General features: G+C 43.1%; 1 protein-coding gene and 1 long non-coding RNA gene across 2 annotated transcripts in view; one reads left to right on the top strand and one right to left on the bottom strand.

Annotated features, from left to right (window-relative positions):
• The window catches only part of LOC117529349 (netrin receptor UNC5D-like), a 582,155-nt gene that overhangs the window by 531,680 nt on the left and 34,502 nt on the right, over positions 1 to 15,973 (top strand). The window contains exon 14 of the mRNA XM_034192105.1: positions 10,608 to 10,838. Within this exon, the coding sequence (XP_034047996.1) occupies positions 10,608 to 10,838 (231 nt within the window). The remainder of the gene's footprint in view (positions 1 to 10,607; positions 10,839 to 15,973) is intronic.
• LOC117529350 lies at positions 853 to 13,977 on the bottom strand. The gene is made up of 3 exons (XR_004565995.1): positions 13,967 to 13,977; positions 12,979 to 12,984; positions 853 to 929 (listed from the first exon to the last, which is right to left on the bottom strand). It is a non-coding gene; the product is annotated as an uncharacterized LOC117529350 (long non-coding RNA).

Below are 15,973 nucleotides of genomic sequence, written 5' to 3'. Positions count from 1 at the left end.
TGTTGCCTCACAGCAGTCCAATCCAATCCAATCCACTTTATTTGTAAAGCACATTTAAACAGACTCGAGTCTCCAAAGTGCTGCACAGCAAAAGCATAGACACACCACCCTCTGCAGTGCTTTCTGACTCTGGCTGGTGCAGCTTCCGTACCACACTGTGAGGCAGCCCGTCAGCACACTCTCGATGATGCATCTGTAGAAGTTCGTGATGATGGTGGTGTTCGTGCCAAACTTCTTCAGCCTTCTCAGGAAGTAGAGTCTCTGCCCAGGCTTTCTTAACCACAGTGTCTGCATGTAAGGTCCAGGATAAGTCCTCGGTGATGTGGACGCCGAGGAACTTGAAGCTGCTGACCTGCTTCACCTCACCCTTAATTGGGGTAAGCAGGTATAGAAAATGGATGGGTAATTATTAGTATTATTATAAAGAATTTCTGCCTTCCACAAATGTTAAAAAAATTGTAAAATAAGCTCAGTTTACATCAAACGGAGCAAAATATACCTACACTACTAGTTTGGACACGCTTTCCCATTGTGTTAAATGGAAAAGTGTGTCTAGAGTTTTGACTGATGCTGTATTTGTTTGAAATCTTATTTGCCCAGAAGGCAAAACAGTATTTGTGTTTTAATATTGGAAATTTCAGGCAGATTTTAATAACTTGGATCAGAGCTGCACATTTTGGTGTTTTTGTCTTTATCGCTTCCTGATAAAATGATCCAATAAGTGTCTAGATCCATGGGTTGTGATACAATTTTAGGACTGTACTTTTTGTTATGGAATCATTACATTCCATATGATGCAATTTGAAATATTTGGTCAGTCAGTCATTTTCTATGCCCGCTTACTCCAACTTACTGGAGCCTATCCCAGCAGTCACAGGGCATGAGGCAAGGTACACCCTAGACACGATACCACTCTGTCACAGGACCACCTTCATGTCTCCACACTGAAAGCATCAAGTGGGAATCGATCCCGGGATCTTCTTGCTGGAGGACAACAGTGCTAACCACTAATCCACCGTGACACCCCAATATGATACAAATTTTTGTTTGTTTTCCGTGACAGATTAGAATAAGCCAGAAGTGGCATTGCTTTTACCTTCCAGTACATATTTCATAACACACCAAGGAGCATCTTCAGGTTTGTATTGCTGGAGCTCGTTAGCGCTGCTTCTGCTTTTTATAAATACAACATAGGAAAAGCCCAGAACAACAAGCCAGCTATTTTTAACCTGTTATCATCACATAACTTTCTATGTGCTGAAATTCACCAACATTTTTGATGTTTGAGCTCCTCAATTCAACTTCTTTAATTTGTTAAGATGGTTGGCATGGTGGATTAGTGGTTAGCACTGTTGCTTCAAAGCAAGAAGGTCAAGGGATTGTTTCCTGTTATGTGTCGACGCGGGTTGAGGAGCGGACCTGCGTCAGACAGAACCCAGCGCTAAAAATAACCAGAAAGCGGTTCCAACAACAGAAACAATTTATTTTTCACCTGTGCATAATAATGTGTACAAAACTGAAACAATGTCCTTCTGGTGGAGTGACTGTTGGCACGCTCTTAAGCGCCCAAAAGGATAGAAGCCCGGCGTTCCTGGACCCACCACCACCACCACCACCAGACAAACACCCCCCAGGTGGACACGACAAACTGACTCTCTGTGAAGCAAAGAAGAGGTGAGGTAAGTCAGCAGTTACAACAATATCTTTCAAAAGACACACGCTATCAGCAACACATTCAGGTCTGTATCTTTTTTAACTTTATGCAAATGAGCAAGCCGCACAATTCTCACCACAATTCAAGTATACTGTGTAACAAAACACCAAGTTACTATCAACAATTAATCAAACACTTAATTACCTTTAACGTGTGCTGACAGCATGTGTCCTCACCCTTCCTTGCTTCACGGGCTCGATGTGTCAAACCCAGGCGCGGTCCTCAGTGTCTCACAAACGGACATCACAAGGTCGAGTTCCCGGCAGTTCTGCTTGAATCACACATGACTTAAATGCAGAACGCCATCCAATTATCTGCTTCAGCTGAAAGTCTTTAAGGTTGCATGTGAGCACCAGTCACAGGTGCTGCACATGATGTTGATGAGGGTGAGGACTCTTCAGCCAGCACATTCTCCACAGACAAATCAGTTTCCATGCCACCTGAAGAGTAAAGAAAAGAAAAGAACACCAAAATATCCAGCCACACCCCCCAACACACAACAGCTTCCCACTTAGGTCTTTCTGTGTGAAATTTACATGTTTCCTCCACATTTGTGTAGGTTCCCTCTTCTAGCTTCCTCATACTTCCAAAGACATGCAGGTTAGGTGAATGTGAAACTTCACCATAGGTGTGACTGCATTTGTCTGTGTATGTACAGTAGTGTTCAGAATAATAGTGCTATGTGACTAAAAAGATTAATCCAGGTTTTGAGTATATTTCTTATTGTTACATGGGAAACAAGCTACCAGTAGATTCTTACAAATCCAACAAGACCAAGCATTCATGATATGCACACTCTTAAGGCTATGAAATTGGGCACCGTTGAACATGCTTTTCTCTTTGAAAGCCTGAGGAAAATGGGACATTCAAGACATTGTTCAGAAGATTAGTGTACTTTGATTAAAAAGTTGATTGGAGAGGGGAAAACTTATACGCAGGTGCAAAAAATTATAGGCTGTTCATCTACAATGATCTCCAATGCTTTAAAATAGACAAAAAAAAAACAGAGACGCGTGGAAGAAAATGGAAAACAACCATCAAAATGGATAGAGGAGTGACCACAATGGCAAAGGCTCACCCATTGATCGGCTCCAGGATGATCAAAGACAGTCTGGAGTTACCTGTAAGTGCTGTGACAGTTAGAAGACGCCCGTGTGAAGCTAATTTATTTGCAAGAATCCCCCGCAGAGTCCCTCTGTTAAATAAAAGACACGTGCAGAAGAGGTTACAATTTGCCAAAGAATACATCAACTGGCCTAAAGAGAAATGGAGGAATATTTTGTGGACTGATGAGAGTAAAATTGTTCTTTTTGGGTCCAAGGGCTGCAGACAGTTTGTGAGACGACCCCCAAACTCTGAATTCAAGCCACAGTTCACAGTGAAGACAGTGAAGCATGGTGGTGCAACCATCATACTGTGGTGTTGGGCCTATATATCACATACCAGGTATCATGGATCAGTTTGGATATGTCAGAATACTTGACGAGGTCATGTTGCCTTATGCTGAAGAGGACATGCCCTTGAAATGGGTGTTTCAACAAGACAATGACCCCAAGCACACTAGTAAATGGGCAAAATCTTGGTTCCAAACCAACAAAATTAATGCCTCGCAGATGTGAAGAAATCATGAAAAACTGTGGTTATACAACTAAATACTAGTTTAGTGATTCACAGGATTGATAAAAAAGCAGTTTGAACATAATAGTTTTGAGTTTGTAGCGTCAACAGCAGATGCTACTATTATTGTGAACACCCCCTTTTTTTACTTTTTTTTACTAATAGCCCAATTTCACAGCCTTAAGAGTGTGCATATCATGAATGCTTGGTCTTGTTGGATTTGTGAGAATCTAGTGGTACCTTGTTTCCCATGTAACAATAAGAAATATACTCAAAACCTGGATTAATCTTTTTAGTCACATAGCACTACTATTCTGAACACTATTGTATGCTCAGTAAAAGGAGTGTGATTTAATTGCTGTACTGTAGTTATGATATACTTTGTGCTTGCTATTTTATTGGTTCTTTCTACTCGTACAGCCACCTCACCGTCTCTCAGAGACATGTTTAAGACATTTGACTTTCGTCCAACCGCCCTCTGTGCTCAGGCGTCTGGCTGGCAGAGGGGGCATATTAGAGGTGTTGAACTAACCTCATCAAAAAGCTATGGGGACCTCATTGAGGCGGCATGGCCCACCAGCCACCGCGTTTGTATGACCTTTGCGAGCCCGTGGCTCTTTCTCAGCTTGGTCCTTTCACGTTGTGTGACATTTACACAGATGTAATTTGCCAGCAGACGTGTTGCACAAAAGGGAGCTATCAACTGACCCATCACTGGTGTGAGCTATAAGCCACTGGAAAAGAAAGAAGAGGACAGGGACGGCAAGGATATAAGAAACCGACAGAAGAGGAAGGATGGGGAAAGACTCTGTCTCTGTCGCTGTGAAATAATGAGCCCTTTATCTCAGGAAGGATGCTTACTCAAAAGCTAATCTCTGGAATTAGTGACATAATGGGAGATGGAGGTCTCTTTCCTCTTCTCTTGCTCTGTGCCATTCCCATTAAAGCTTCTGCTGCTGGAGTTCAACTCCATCATTTCCCCCTGGCTGTCTGCCTAGGGATGAACTACACTAGGGAGATCTTTCATGTCTGCTGCTGTGCTAATGGGACAGGTTTAGGAAGATGTGGGCTACTAAATTACCCTGTGCTGCGTTATATGCCTTATCCAGCCCATATGTAGAGATGACCTTTGGGTCACAGTGAGGTGATTGAGAGAGGATTGAACACAAAATGATGAGTAATTGCCCAATGAATGTAGCTGCCCCCCAGTAACCTAATTGGTCAGTGTCATTGTAACCCCATCTGTGGAGAGCAAAGTGTCATTCTTGTAATTTGGCCCTTGCTCAGCTTTGTGTAGTTGCTGAGTGCATTGTTTAAAGCCAACTATGCGCTACACGATGGTACGAAACAAATACGAGGTCTGTTAGAAAAGTATCCGACCTTTTTATTTTTTGCAAAAACCATATGGATTTGAATCATGTGTGATTGCATCAGCCAAGCTTGAACTTTCGTGCGCATGCGTGAGTTTTTTCACGCCTGTCGGTTGCATCATTCGCCTGTGAGCAGGCTTTGTGTGAGCAGTGCTCCACCCCTCTCGTCGGATTTTTATTGCGAATAAATGTCTGAACGATTTGGAGCTTTGCTGCATCAAATTTTTCCCGAAACTGTGAGAGACCTCCACGTGGACACCATTCGGAAAATTAATATGGCTTTCAGGAACGATTTTATGGGGATTACACAGATTAAGGAGTGCTCCAGATGGTTTAAAGACCGCCCACAGCATCTGAGAGCACGGCGCACTCCAAGCGCTGATCGACAGGCTGAAACCCCGCTGAAACAACCAGATCATTTCCAACGTGAAGGCTTTGTTGATCCGGGACGTCGTCTGACTTCCACAAAAAAAGGCAGAAGGCGTGGACATCTGTTGGGGAAAGTGTAATGCATGGACCCACAACAGGGGGCGCAAATGAACGGTCAATAGATAATCCAATAACTACAATTTATTGCGGCAAATGTGCACAACAGGTCGAATACTACTTTTAGACAGTCGATCACAAAATACAATAAGTGACATGTGGGCAGGCCCGAGGGTAGGAGACACCTATCCAGAGAAGAGCCAGGACCCACAAGGTTCCGCCTCCAGCGAAGACCTGCAGTATACTGAAGCCGCCAAGTCCCGAGTCCCCAGGTGGCCTCTGCTTCCAGCTGTCAGATCCGGTACTGCTGGCAGGAACAAAAACAGGTTAAGGGTGGGTGTGTGGACACCCAGTAAGCAGTCAGCAAACTCACAGTTCCTTCCTAAGTGGAAACAGTCCTCCACTCCAAGGTAGCAGGAAACACAATCCGTGCAGTACCTAATGTAACAACTAAGAATATAGGAGTGGATTCGCCTACTCCTCCAAATTCTCACCAACAGCTCCAAGCTGCAAGTTACAGAAGGTTGCAACTGCAAAAACGTTCAGAAAACACTTATGTGCGTGCGGCACAGAAGACGGCTGAGAGATTACCTGTGTGGTAAATTGATATCTCGGCAGTGATGTGGTGTCTCCTCCAGGCTTTTATGGTGCAGTGATGATGATTGCTGACAGCTGGCAGTCCTGGCTCCAGGGTGGTAACTGCGCCCTCTGGTGCCTGAAACCCAACTACAGGCAGGGCGCCCTCTGGCGTTGGCCAGCAGTACCTCCTCTTCGGGCGGCCCACACAACAGACATCAGCACTTTTTCGGCACATTCCACTGTTACAGGAGTTTTTTTCATGGAAAGAGGAGCCGAGGGATGCGCCACCATGCCGCTCATGGCGCGGCACAAAACCACCTCCTTGTTGGTCTCTGAGGACGGCTTTCAGATGGCTCAGACGGCTTTCAGTTGCTTTTCAGTCGTGTAAATATCCGAGAAATTGTGCATGAGCTGGACATGCCCCAACATGTCCTGTGAGGCTTCATCACGGCGTTGCTTTGCGCCGTGCGGAAACATCCCAACGCACGGAATTCCTCCGCACGTCTGTCAATGTGCCGAAAAAGTGCTGATGTCCACGTCTTCCGCAATTTCTGTGCTAGTCAGAGGATGTCCCGGATCAACACAGCGTCCAGTTTAGAAATGAACGGCATATTCCACTGTTACAGGAGTTTTTGTCATGGAAAGAGGAGCGGAGGAATTCCGCGCATCGCGGCGGAGCCGCATGGCGCAAAGCAACGGCGTGATGAAGCCTCACAGGACATGTTGGGGCATGTCCAGCTCATGCACAATTTCTTGGATAGTCACATGACTGAAAAGCTACCAAAAACCATCTGAGCCATCTGAAAGCCGTCCTGTGAGACCAACACGGAGGTGGTTTTGTGCCGCACCATGAGCGGCACGGTGGCACATTCCTCCACTCCTCTTTCCATGAAAAAAACTCCTGTAACAGTGGAATGTGCTGATAAAAGTACTGATGTCCATGCCTTCTGCCTTTTTTTGTGGAAGTCAGACGACGTCCCAGATCAACAAAGCCTTCACGTTGGAAATGATCTGGTTGTTTCAGCGGGGTGTCAGCCTGTCGATCGGCGCTCAGAGTGCGCCGTGCTCTCAGACGCTGTGGGCGGTCTTTAAACCGTCTGGAGTACTCCTTAATCTGTGTAATCCCCATAAAATCGTCCCTGAAACCCATATGAATTTTCCGAATGGTGTCCACCTGGAGGTCTCTCACAGTTTCTGGAAAAATTTGATGCAGCAAAGCTCCAAATCGTTCAGACATTTATTCGCAATAAAAATCCGACGAGAGGGGTGGACCACTGCTCACACAAAGCCTGCTCATAGGTGAATGACACAACCGACAGGCGTGAAAAAACTCACGCATGTGCACGAAGGTTCAAGCTTGGCTGATGCAATCACACGTGATTCAAATCCATATGGTTTTTGCAAAAAATAAAAAGGTTGGATACTTTTCTAACAGACATCGTACAAATTAACGTAACACAGTGCATGCAAGAGTGTGTGCCGAATAACTGCAAAACACAGCGTGCACATTACAATGTGCACTTCTCTCTGTGCACTGTAGGAAGAAGCAAAATCTCACAGGCTGTCCTATCTGTAGAGCCCCAAATTAATATGTAATGTAATTTTTAAGTCAAGACTCAAAACCTATTTTTATTCTCTTTCTTATGGATAGTTTTTATTTTTATTTGTTTTATTCTTTTACTTCTGTTTTTATTTATGTATTAGAATTTTTTATTCATTTTTAATTATTTATTCAATTTTATGTTGACTTGTTTTATGTAAGGTGCCTTGAGACGGCTTTTGCTGTGATTTGGTGCATTATAAGCTAATTAAATTAAATTAAATTAATTAATGAGGCCATCTTTTATTCATCATTCAAAATGTTGCTGTTTGCATACAAGTGTGATGATTCATGTATGTGTCTGTCCTTGTCCTCTGCCTCCCTCTTGTGACCGTTGCTGGTTTTGGTTCTCTGTGGGTTTTCATGTCTTTGGTGGTCACTGTTCTGTCCTTCTTGTGCACTTCCTGTTTTGTTTTGCAATCACCTGTTCATGGTGTGTTTCTGTAGCTTTCCTCTTGTGTTTCTCCTCAGCTGTTTCCTATTAGTAATTTCCTCACCTGTCTACAATTTGTGATCTCCTCCTAGTTTATTTAAACCCCTGTGTTCCTCTCACTCATCACCTGAATGTTGTGCTTTTTGTCATCTTCTCACCCCCAGTTTCTGATGTTTACTTGTGCTTGACTTCTTGTTACCCTACCTTATTTCCCTGAGTTTTTCTTAGATTGCCTGCCCTTTATTGGACACTTTTTCCAGGTTCTTTTGATTGCTTTTTGTGTACTGACCTCTGCAACGTCCCTGGTTCCAACAGTAAAGATTTTTTTTTAATGCCAATCCATCTTCATCTCTGCGTTGAGGTCTTCAACCATACTCCCCCATGACACTACATTCAGGCCAGTGAAAGACCCCGCAGAGCAACCTCAAATATGGGCTTGGACTTTTGGTTGCTGTTACAGGCTGACAACAAGCAAGAGAGCTGAAAGACAGATCATGCCAGCTGGATGTGCTTGAACAGCACAAATCCACTTCCAAGCAGGTCAAACCAGCAGGCACCTATCTGAAATGTTTCCTGGTTAGATGACATGGACTACTTGTTCCTGGACCCAAGATCCTGAGTTCCTGTTTACTACTCCTTCAGTTCCCAATCAAGTTTATTTAAGACAAGCCCTCCTCCATGTTCAGGACTTAGCTCATTAAATTTTTGTTAAAAAGAACCTCATCCTCTTGGTCATTCTGCCCACCTTTCTCAACCACTCCAATTTGTCCAAGCACATTCCCAAAATCACAAGTTGAAATATGGACATTTTACAAAGCCAAATTCCTCAGTTCGTTACAGACCTGAATTGTTTACTGGCACAAGTTCCTGCAATTCCCTCTTCCCCACAGCAGTTGCCTTCACCACAGTCTTCATCGCCTCACATGCCTCAGCAGCCATCATTGCATCACGTGCCTCATAACCCTCCAGTGTTCAACGCTCCCCAGGACCCTCCAGAGTTCAGTGTGCCTCCTCAGGCCAGCGTCAGCCACGTCTCTTCAGCCTTCAGCGGTCTCCGTGTCTCATAAGCCATCACTACACACCAGGTCTCCTCCGCCGTCAGCGGAGGTTTGTGTGAACTCCCAGAGTCTGTCTGTGTGTACTGACCTCTGCGATGCTCTGGTTCTGACAATAAAGGAGCCTATCCAGCAGTCATAGGGCAGGAGGCCACAGTCACACCTACAGACAATTTAAAGTTTCCAATTCACCTAACCTGCATGTCTTTGGATATGGGAGGAAACCGGAGCACCCGGAGGGAACCCACACAAACACGGGGAGAACATGCAGAAAGGACATGCAGAAAGATCGATCCCATGATCTTCATGGTGTGAGGCAACAACACCAACCACATTTTCAGCTTGGGACTCCAGTGAGGGCGGTCGCATCTTCTCCACTCTCCCTTATCTCTGTTCTCTGCTTTAACCTTCAAGTCCCTACTTCACCAGACTGTGAATTCCTCAAATTATATTGGATACTGGATCTATTGGACAAACCATGGAATTGATCAGCTGGTCTCTGAACGCTATTGACACCATTTTTTCTAAAAGAAGGTCAGGACCGGGGGATCCTACCTGCCTAGATGAAACGCATCCTGTGGGCTATGTCCTCGACTCCTGGAGTTCCTGGCATGTGGCATGCTTGGCGCATTTCTCCATTGAGGATGTCGAGGATTATTCATTTTTGGTCTCATGGTAGCAGGGCTGGTACTTTTTGGCTTATGTGCTGCCCTGATCTACCGAAAAATTGGCAAGACGGCGGCATCAAGAACCATGGCCCCTCGCTTGTCCGTCATGATTAATGATGATTGAACTCACACGCAAATTGGATGACATCTTGGAGCAGATGCATGCCTTGCAGTTGAAGGTGAAGATTTCAGAGGCCAGTGAATATTCTTAATTCATAATTGGGAATATTCTTAATTCATAATTGGGATTTTGTTGTTCAAGTGGAACTGTTAAAAGTGTTTTTCACTGCTCAAACCATAACATTACAGGCTTATCAAGCCTGAAGGTCAAATTGCCCGACTCTTTTCCCTCCAGAGGAATTTCTTCGGCCTGGGGATCATTTGGCTGTTTCTTATCTCAACTCACAAAGACAATAAACTGCTTTTCATAGGACTGAAGCATGCTCCATTCCCTCCCCCCACCACCCTCCTACCCCCCATCAAACATCCCCCACTCCGGCGTCTGCTCACATCATCCCTTTCCACTTCTGCGGGGGAGGTGCAGTTTTAGCTGCAGCTGGCCCCTGTTCCTCCCCCCAAGCTGACGGCGGCGCATCTCAGGGTTGCTGCATGACCTTCACCCACTTGCCTCAATTTGGATAATGGACTTCTTCAAACTTAGTGCACATAAACAATGTCAAATGTGTATGGGCTGTCTTTAATTCTTATGTGTGCCATTATTACTGTAAACAAGTAATAATTGTGGACTAGTTGCTGTCTGAGGTAATTGGAGTGTAAACATAATTTCTCCACTGTGAGATCAATAAAGTATATCTCAACCACGCTAACCAGTAAGTCTTCATACGGCCCAAAAATCTAAACAGACTTTATGAAATGACTGATTGATTGAATAGTTTGTGTCTTAGATGAGCCTGCTTTTATTTTGTCAAAGTGATTATCAGCATGATCTTATTCCAAGTCGATTGCTAATGGCAAGTTCGTTATTGTAGTAAGCAGAAGAACAAGGCCCTAAACAGACGCTAACTTACATTAACTATCCACCGGAACTAAATCTTGTCCCTCTCGATCTATCCCCTCCATCAAAGGAAGTGATGTCTGTGGACGAGGAGAGCACATCATATTACTGTCTGCTGGAGGCCCACAGGTGCCACGTGCTGCTGGAGCATCCGGGTTGCTACGCCCTGGTGGGGGAGCCGCTGAACCAGCAGGCTGCGAAGCGGCTGAGGCTGGCCGTGTTTGGAAGTCCAGACAGCAGCCACTGTCTGGCCTTTACCCTCAGGGTCTACTGTGTGGACGACACGCCCCACGCATTTCAGGTATGCTAAAATGAACTCATCATAAGACATCGTAAGTTAAACTTCACACACAGCAAAACATAGATGCACAAGTGTGTTTTCAGAGACGGTGCCTTATTGCTGAGCTTTTGTTGGATGAAACTGTCCAAAAGTGGTTGTTGGCTGCTGAGTCAGAATTATAATGCTGTGTTTACACATAGGCAAGACGCGTTACGAATGTCATATTTGCGTCATTCTTGGCACAATCCTGACATTCTTAATGTGACTTAACGCATCTGAATAGGTTTCGTAGTGCGTGATATTCGTGATTTTCGTGGAGCATGTTTTTGGCTGTCAAAAAAGTCTTCCCCGAATGTCACGCGCCACCCTCATTCTGCCTCATGTCGTGGAGGTCGCATCTGAGCGTGTTGATCCTTCTTGATTAGTGGTGATCGTTAATAGAGCGTGACAGCGTTCTTTTCTGATGTGCGCACAATTAAACCCTGCTGTACTGCATTGTTTCATTGCTACAGTATGCCGAAGGAGTACAGTGACGCCAAGTCGGCTAAAAGTCTCATTCCAGTGCTCCACAGCGCGCTCCTGCAGGTGTTCCACTTGTTGCATGTGCCTGATGTTTGGGGAAACGTGCAAGACGAGAGCCGTGTGAAGCCACACATCTGGCTCTCTCTGTCTTCTCCTCCTCTCTGCGCCACTTCATGGCACAGAGTCCAACTAAGCATGCAGTCACAAAGTTCTTCTGCTGTGGAGCAAACTGGAGCGATCTGAATTGTTCAGCAGCTGATGGATGAATATAGGTGTGTGTGTGTGTGTGTGGAGACAGTTCACCTCATTCACAACGTGACAGAACTTAACGATGCGGTGTTACGCGCAGTAGCGCGCAACAACGCGGAAACTTATTCTTGACCATGCATAATGGTTCCTGATAATTCTCCAGCAACCTGTGCCATTAATCATAACACATGGTAACAGGTTGCAGCAGTTCCTGAGGACACCTGATGCCTCTGCCCCGAATCATCACATTCGTGATCAGCGGCCAAGAATGTGTACTTCGTGGCATTCATGACGTGCTGTCGTTATGTGTAAACACACCTTAAAGTACAACCCCTGGAAAAAATTATGGAATCACCGGCCTCGGAGGATGTTCATTCAGTTGTTTAATTTTGTAGAAAAAAAGCAGATCACAGACATGACACAAAACTAAAGTCATTTCAAATGGCAACTTTCTGGCTTTAAGAAACACTATAAGAAATCAGGAAAAAAAATGTGGCAGTCAGTAACGGTTACTTTTTTAGACCAAGCAGAGGGGAAAAAAATATGGAATCACTCAATTCTGAGGAAAAAATTATGGAATCATGAAAAACAAAAGAACGCTCCAACACATCACTAGTATTTTGTTGCACCACCTCTGGCTTTTATAACAAGCTTGCAGTCTCTGAGGCATGGACTTAATGAGTGACAAACAGTACTCTTCATCAATCTGGCTCCAACTTTCTCTGATTGCTGTTGCCAGATCAGCTTTGCAGGTTGGAGCCTTGTCATGGACCATTTTCTTCAACTTCCACCAAAGATTTTCAATTGGATTAAGATCCGGACTATTTGCAGGCCATGACATTGACCCTATGTGTCTTTTTGCAAGGAATGTTTTCACAGTTTTTGCTCTATGGCAAGATGCATTATCATCTTGAGAAATGATTTCATCATCCCCAAACATCCTTTCAATTGACGGGATAAGAAAAGTGTCCAAAATATCAACGTAAACTTGTGCATTTATTGATGATGTAATGACAGCCATCTCCCCAGTGCCTTTACCTGACATGCAGCCCCATATCATCAATGACTGTGGAAATTTACATGTTCTCTTCAGGCAGTCATCTTTATAAATCTCATTGGAACGGCACCAAACAAAAGTTCCAGCATTATCACCTTGCCCAATGCAGATTCGAGATTCATCGCTGAATATGACTTTGACGATTGCTTTTCCTTAGCCCATTGTAACCTTGTTTTTTTCTGTTTAGGTGTTAATGATGGCTTTCGTTTAGCTTTTCTGTATGTAAATCCCATTTCCTTTGGCGGTTTCTTACAGTTCGGTCACAGACGTTGACTCCAGTTTCCTCCCATTCGTTCCTCATTTGTTTTGTTGTGCATTTTTGATTTTTGAGACATATTGCTTTAAGTTTTCTGTCTTGACGCTTTGATGTCTTCCTTGGTCTACCAGTATGTTTGCCTTTAACAACCTTCCCATGTTGTTTGTATTTGGTCCAGAGTTTAGACACAGCTGACTGTGAACAACCAACATCTTTTGCAACATTGCGTGATGATTTACCCTCTTTTAAGAGTTTGATAATCCTCTCCTTTGTTTCAATTGACATCTCTCGTGTTGGAGCCATGATTCATATCAGTCCACTTGGTGCAACAGCTCTCCAAGGTGTGATCACTCCTTTTTAGATGCAGACTAACAAGCAGATCTGACTTGATGCAGGTGTTACTTTTGGGGATGAAAATTTACAGGGTGATTCCATAATTTATTCCTCAGAATTGAGTGAGTCCATATTTTTTTCGCTCTGCTTGGTCTAAAAAAGTAACCGTTACTGACTGCCACAATTTTTTTTCCTGATTTCTTATAGTGTTTCTTAAAGCCAGAAAGTTGCCATTTGAAATGACTTTAGTTTTGTGTCATGTCTGTGATCTACTTTTTTCTACAAAATTAAACAACTGAATGAACATCCTCCGAGGCCAGTGATTCCATAATTTTTGCCAGGGGTTGTAGTATTAGATATCTTGCTCGCAAATTAGTATTAGCTATCAGCTAATGTCGGGTCATTTTGCTTGTTTCTGCTCATTTCTGCTTTTCCTACCAAAGCCAACTGAGCTCCCTGCAGGTACCTTAGTGTAGTTTGCTTCATGGGATATGTGTTGGACTACTGCTGTTGGACTGGCAGCAAATATTTTGTGAAACTAGATGTTGAATATAACACAGCAGGAGAGCTGCAGTACTGACAAAGTGAACCTTCAACATTCATTCATTTTCTATACTTGCTTATTCCATTTAAGGGTCTCAGGGGTGCTGGAGCCCAGTGGTCATTGAGCAAAAGGTGGAGTACACCCTGGACAGGCCACCAGTCCATTACAGAGCCAATGTATAGATAGACACAAACACTTTGACACTCTCACTTACAGTCAGGTTAAAGTTTTGCCAAAACTGCATGTCTTTGTAAGCAGGTGGAAGCCCCAGCATCCGAAAGGAACCCCCACAAACACAGGGAGAACATGCAAACTCCACACAGAAAGGACCAGGTCTGAAGCAAACCTGGGAACTTCTCACTGTAAAGCAAATGTATTAACCACTGAGATACTGCACTCAAAAAATGGCTCATTGGATGAGCTCAATTATGTGCAGGATTTCCTTCTAAAAAATATATGTCGCCCCAACTCAAAAAAGCACATCCATGGAAGATAATTTAATTTAGTTTGAATTACATAAATTTACTAGATAAAAATCCAATCAACACTCAAAAAAATGACTTACTGGATGAACTCGGTTCAATTATGTGCAGGATTTCCTTCTAAAAAAAATATATGTAGCCCCAACTCAAAAAAGCACATCCATGTATGATCATTTAATTTAGTTGGAACTACATATATTTATTAGCTAGAAATCCAATCCAATGAGTCAAATTTTTGAGTGCAATCAGTCAGTTTTTTTTTGAGTGTATCACATAAACAAATGACTCATTGGATGAACTCATTTCCATTATGGGCAGGATTTCCATCTAGTAAATATATGTAGTCCCGACTAAATTAAATTAATGTATCTTGCTTGGATATGCTTTATTTGAGTTGGGGCTACAGACATTTATTAGATGTAAATTCTGCTCATAATTGAACTGAGTTCTTCCCATGCATCAATTTTTTGAGTGTGTGCTACCCCAAATTCACAATGACATCTGTAAATTTGACCAGAACTCATGGGCTGTGAACGGGTCTTGGGCAATTTTGGAACTAAATGGTTGCTTCGTGGAGATATACAAGGTTCAACTGATGTGGAGTGACTTCCTGGATAACTTCGATATGAATGACAGTAAAACAGAGCTTTTTCTGACTGTATAGGAACTAACATTAGACATAAATAGGTGTCCAATTTGCACTGGAATCTTAGATCTGAGGGACTCACTTGGTGTCTGCCGGTGCATCTTATTGGTAAATTGGAGATCCTGCAGTGTTTCAGAGGGGGATCTGGGAATTCTGCCTTGGTAATTGGTCTGGCTTTACAGTGCACATTGATGCACTGTCTTACTAACACAGCATGTTTCTCTGGGCTTCTGATCTGCAGCTCACTAAATTATACCAGCATTGCAAATAATAACATATATGATTGTGTAGTTGCACTTTTTTGGTGTTGCATGTTCTTTCTCTCTCTCACACACACACACACACATACATACATACATACATACATACATACATATATATATATATATATATATATATATATATATATATATATATATATATATATATATATATATATATATCACCTTCTGCTCTGTCTAGTTTGGTGTTAGATGGTCACCCTACTGACTTTTTACTTACCACTGCCACCAATGTGTGTGTACAAGGGGCCAGTCAGGTCTAGATATGACTTGTGTATGGAGCTTTGAGGTAAACTATATTATGATTTGGCACTGTATAAATAAATAAATAAACTGACATGAACTGAGATTTCATCAACTCTGTTATTTGCTGCACAGCTGTAGACTAAAACACCCAGATGACCAATTCATCAATCCAGATGACTGGAACATGTGTTTCACTGTTTACTGCCCAATGCAGATGCAGAATCTGCATCACATCACGCTTGTGTTGTGTCTGTATTTCTCCCAAAATGTAACCTGTGTCAGCATCAAAAGGGACACCCTTTTGTGTCGCCATTTTTAGAAAATATTCAGTAATGTGAATTCACATTCAGATCACAAAGGGAAGTTTTTTAATTATTTGTTCATTTGTCTGGTGAGCTGCAGAATCTCAACAAACCAAACAACCAACATGAAATATTGCTTTAGGGCAATGGCCTTAAAATGCATATTTGACATTTTAGGAAAAATTGTATTTACAACCATTATTCTCCCAATTGTGCTTGATTATCAGAAAATGAATAA

Source organism: Thalassophryne amazonica, chromosome 17 (assembly GCF_902500255.1).
Source record: "Thalassophryne amazonica chromosome 17, fThaAma1.1, whole genome shotgun sequence".
Classification (NCBI taxonomy): domain Eukaryota; kingdom Metazoa; phylum Chordata; class Actinopteri; order Batrachoidiformes; family Batrachoididae; genus Thalassophryne; species Thalassophryne amazonica.
Note: the sequence above shows the minus strand (reverse complement) of the source record. Positions and strands in the feature narration are given on the sequence as shown.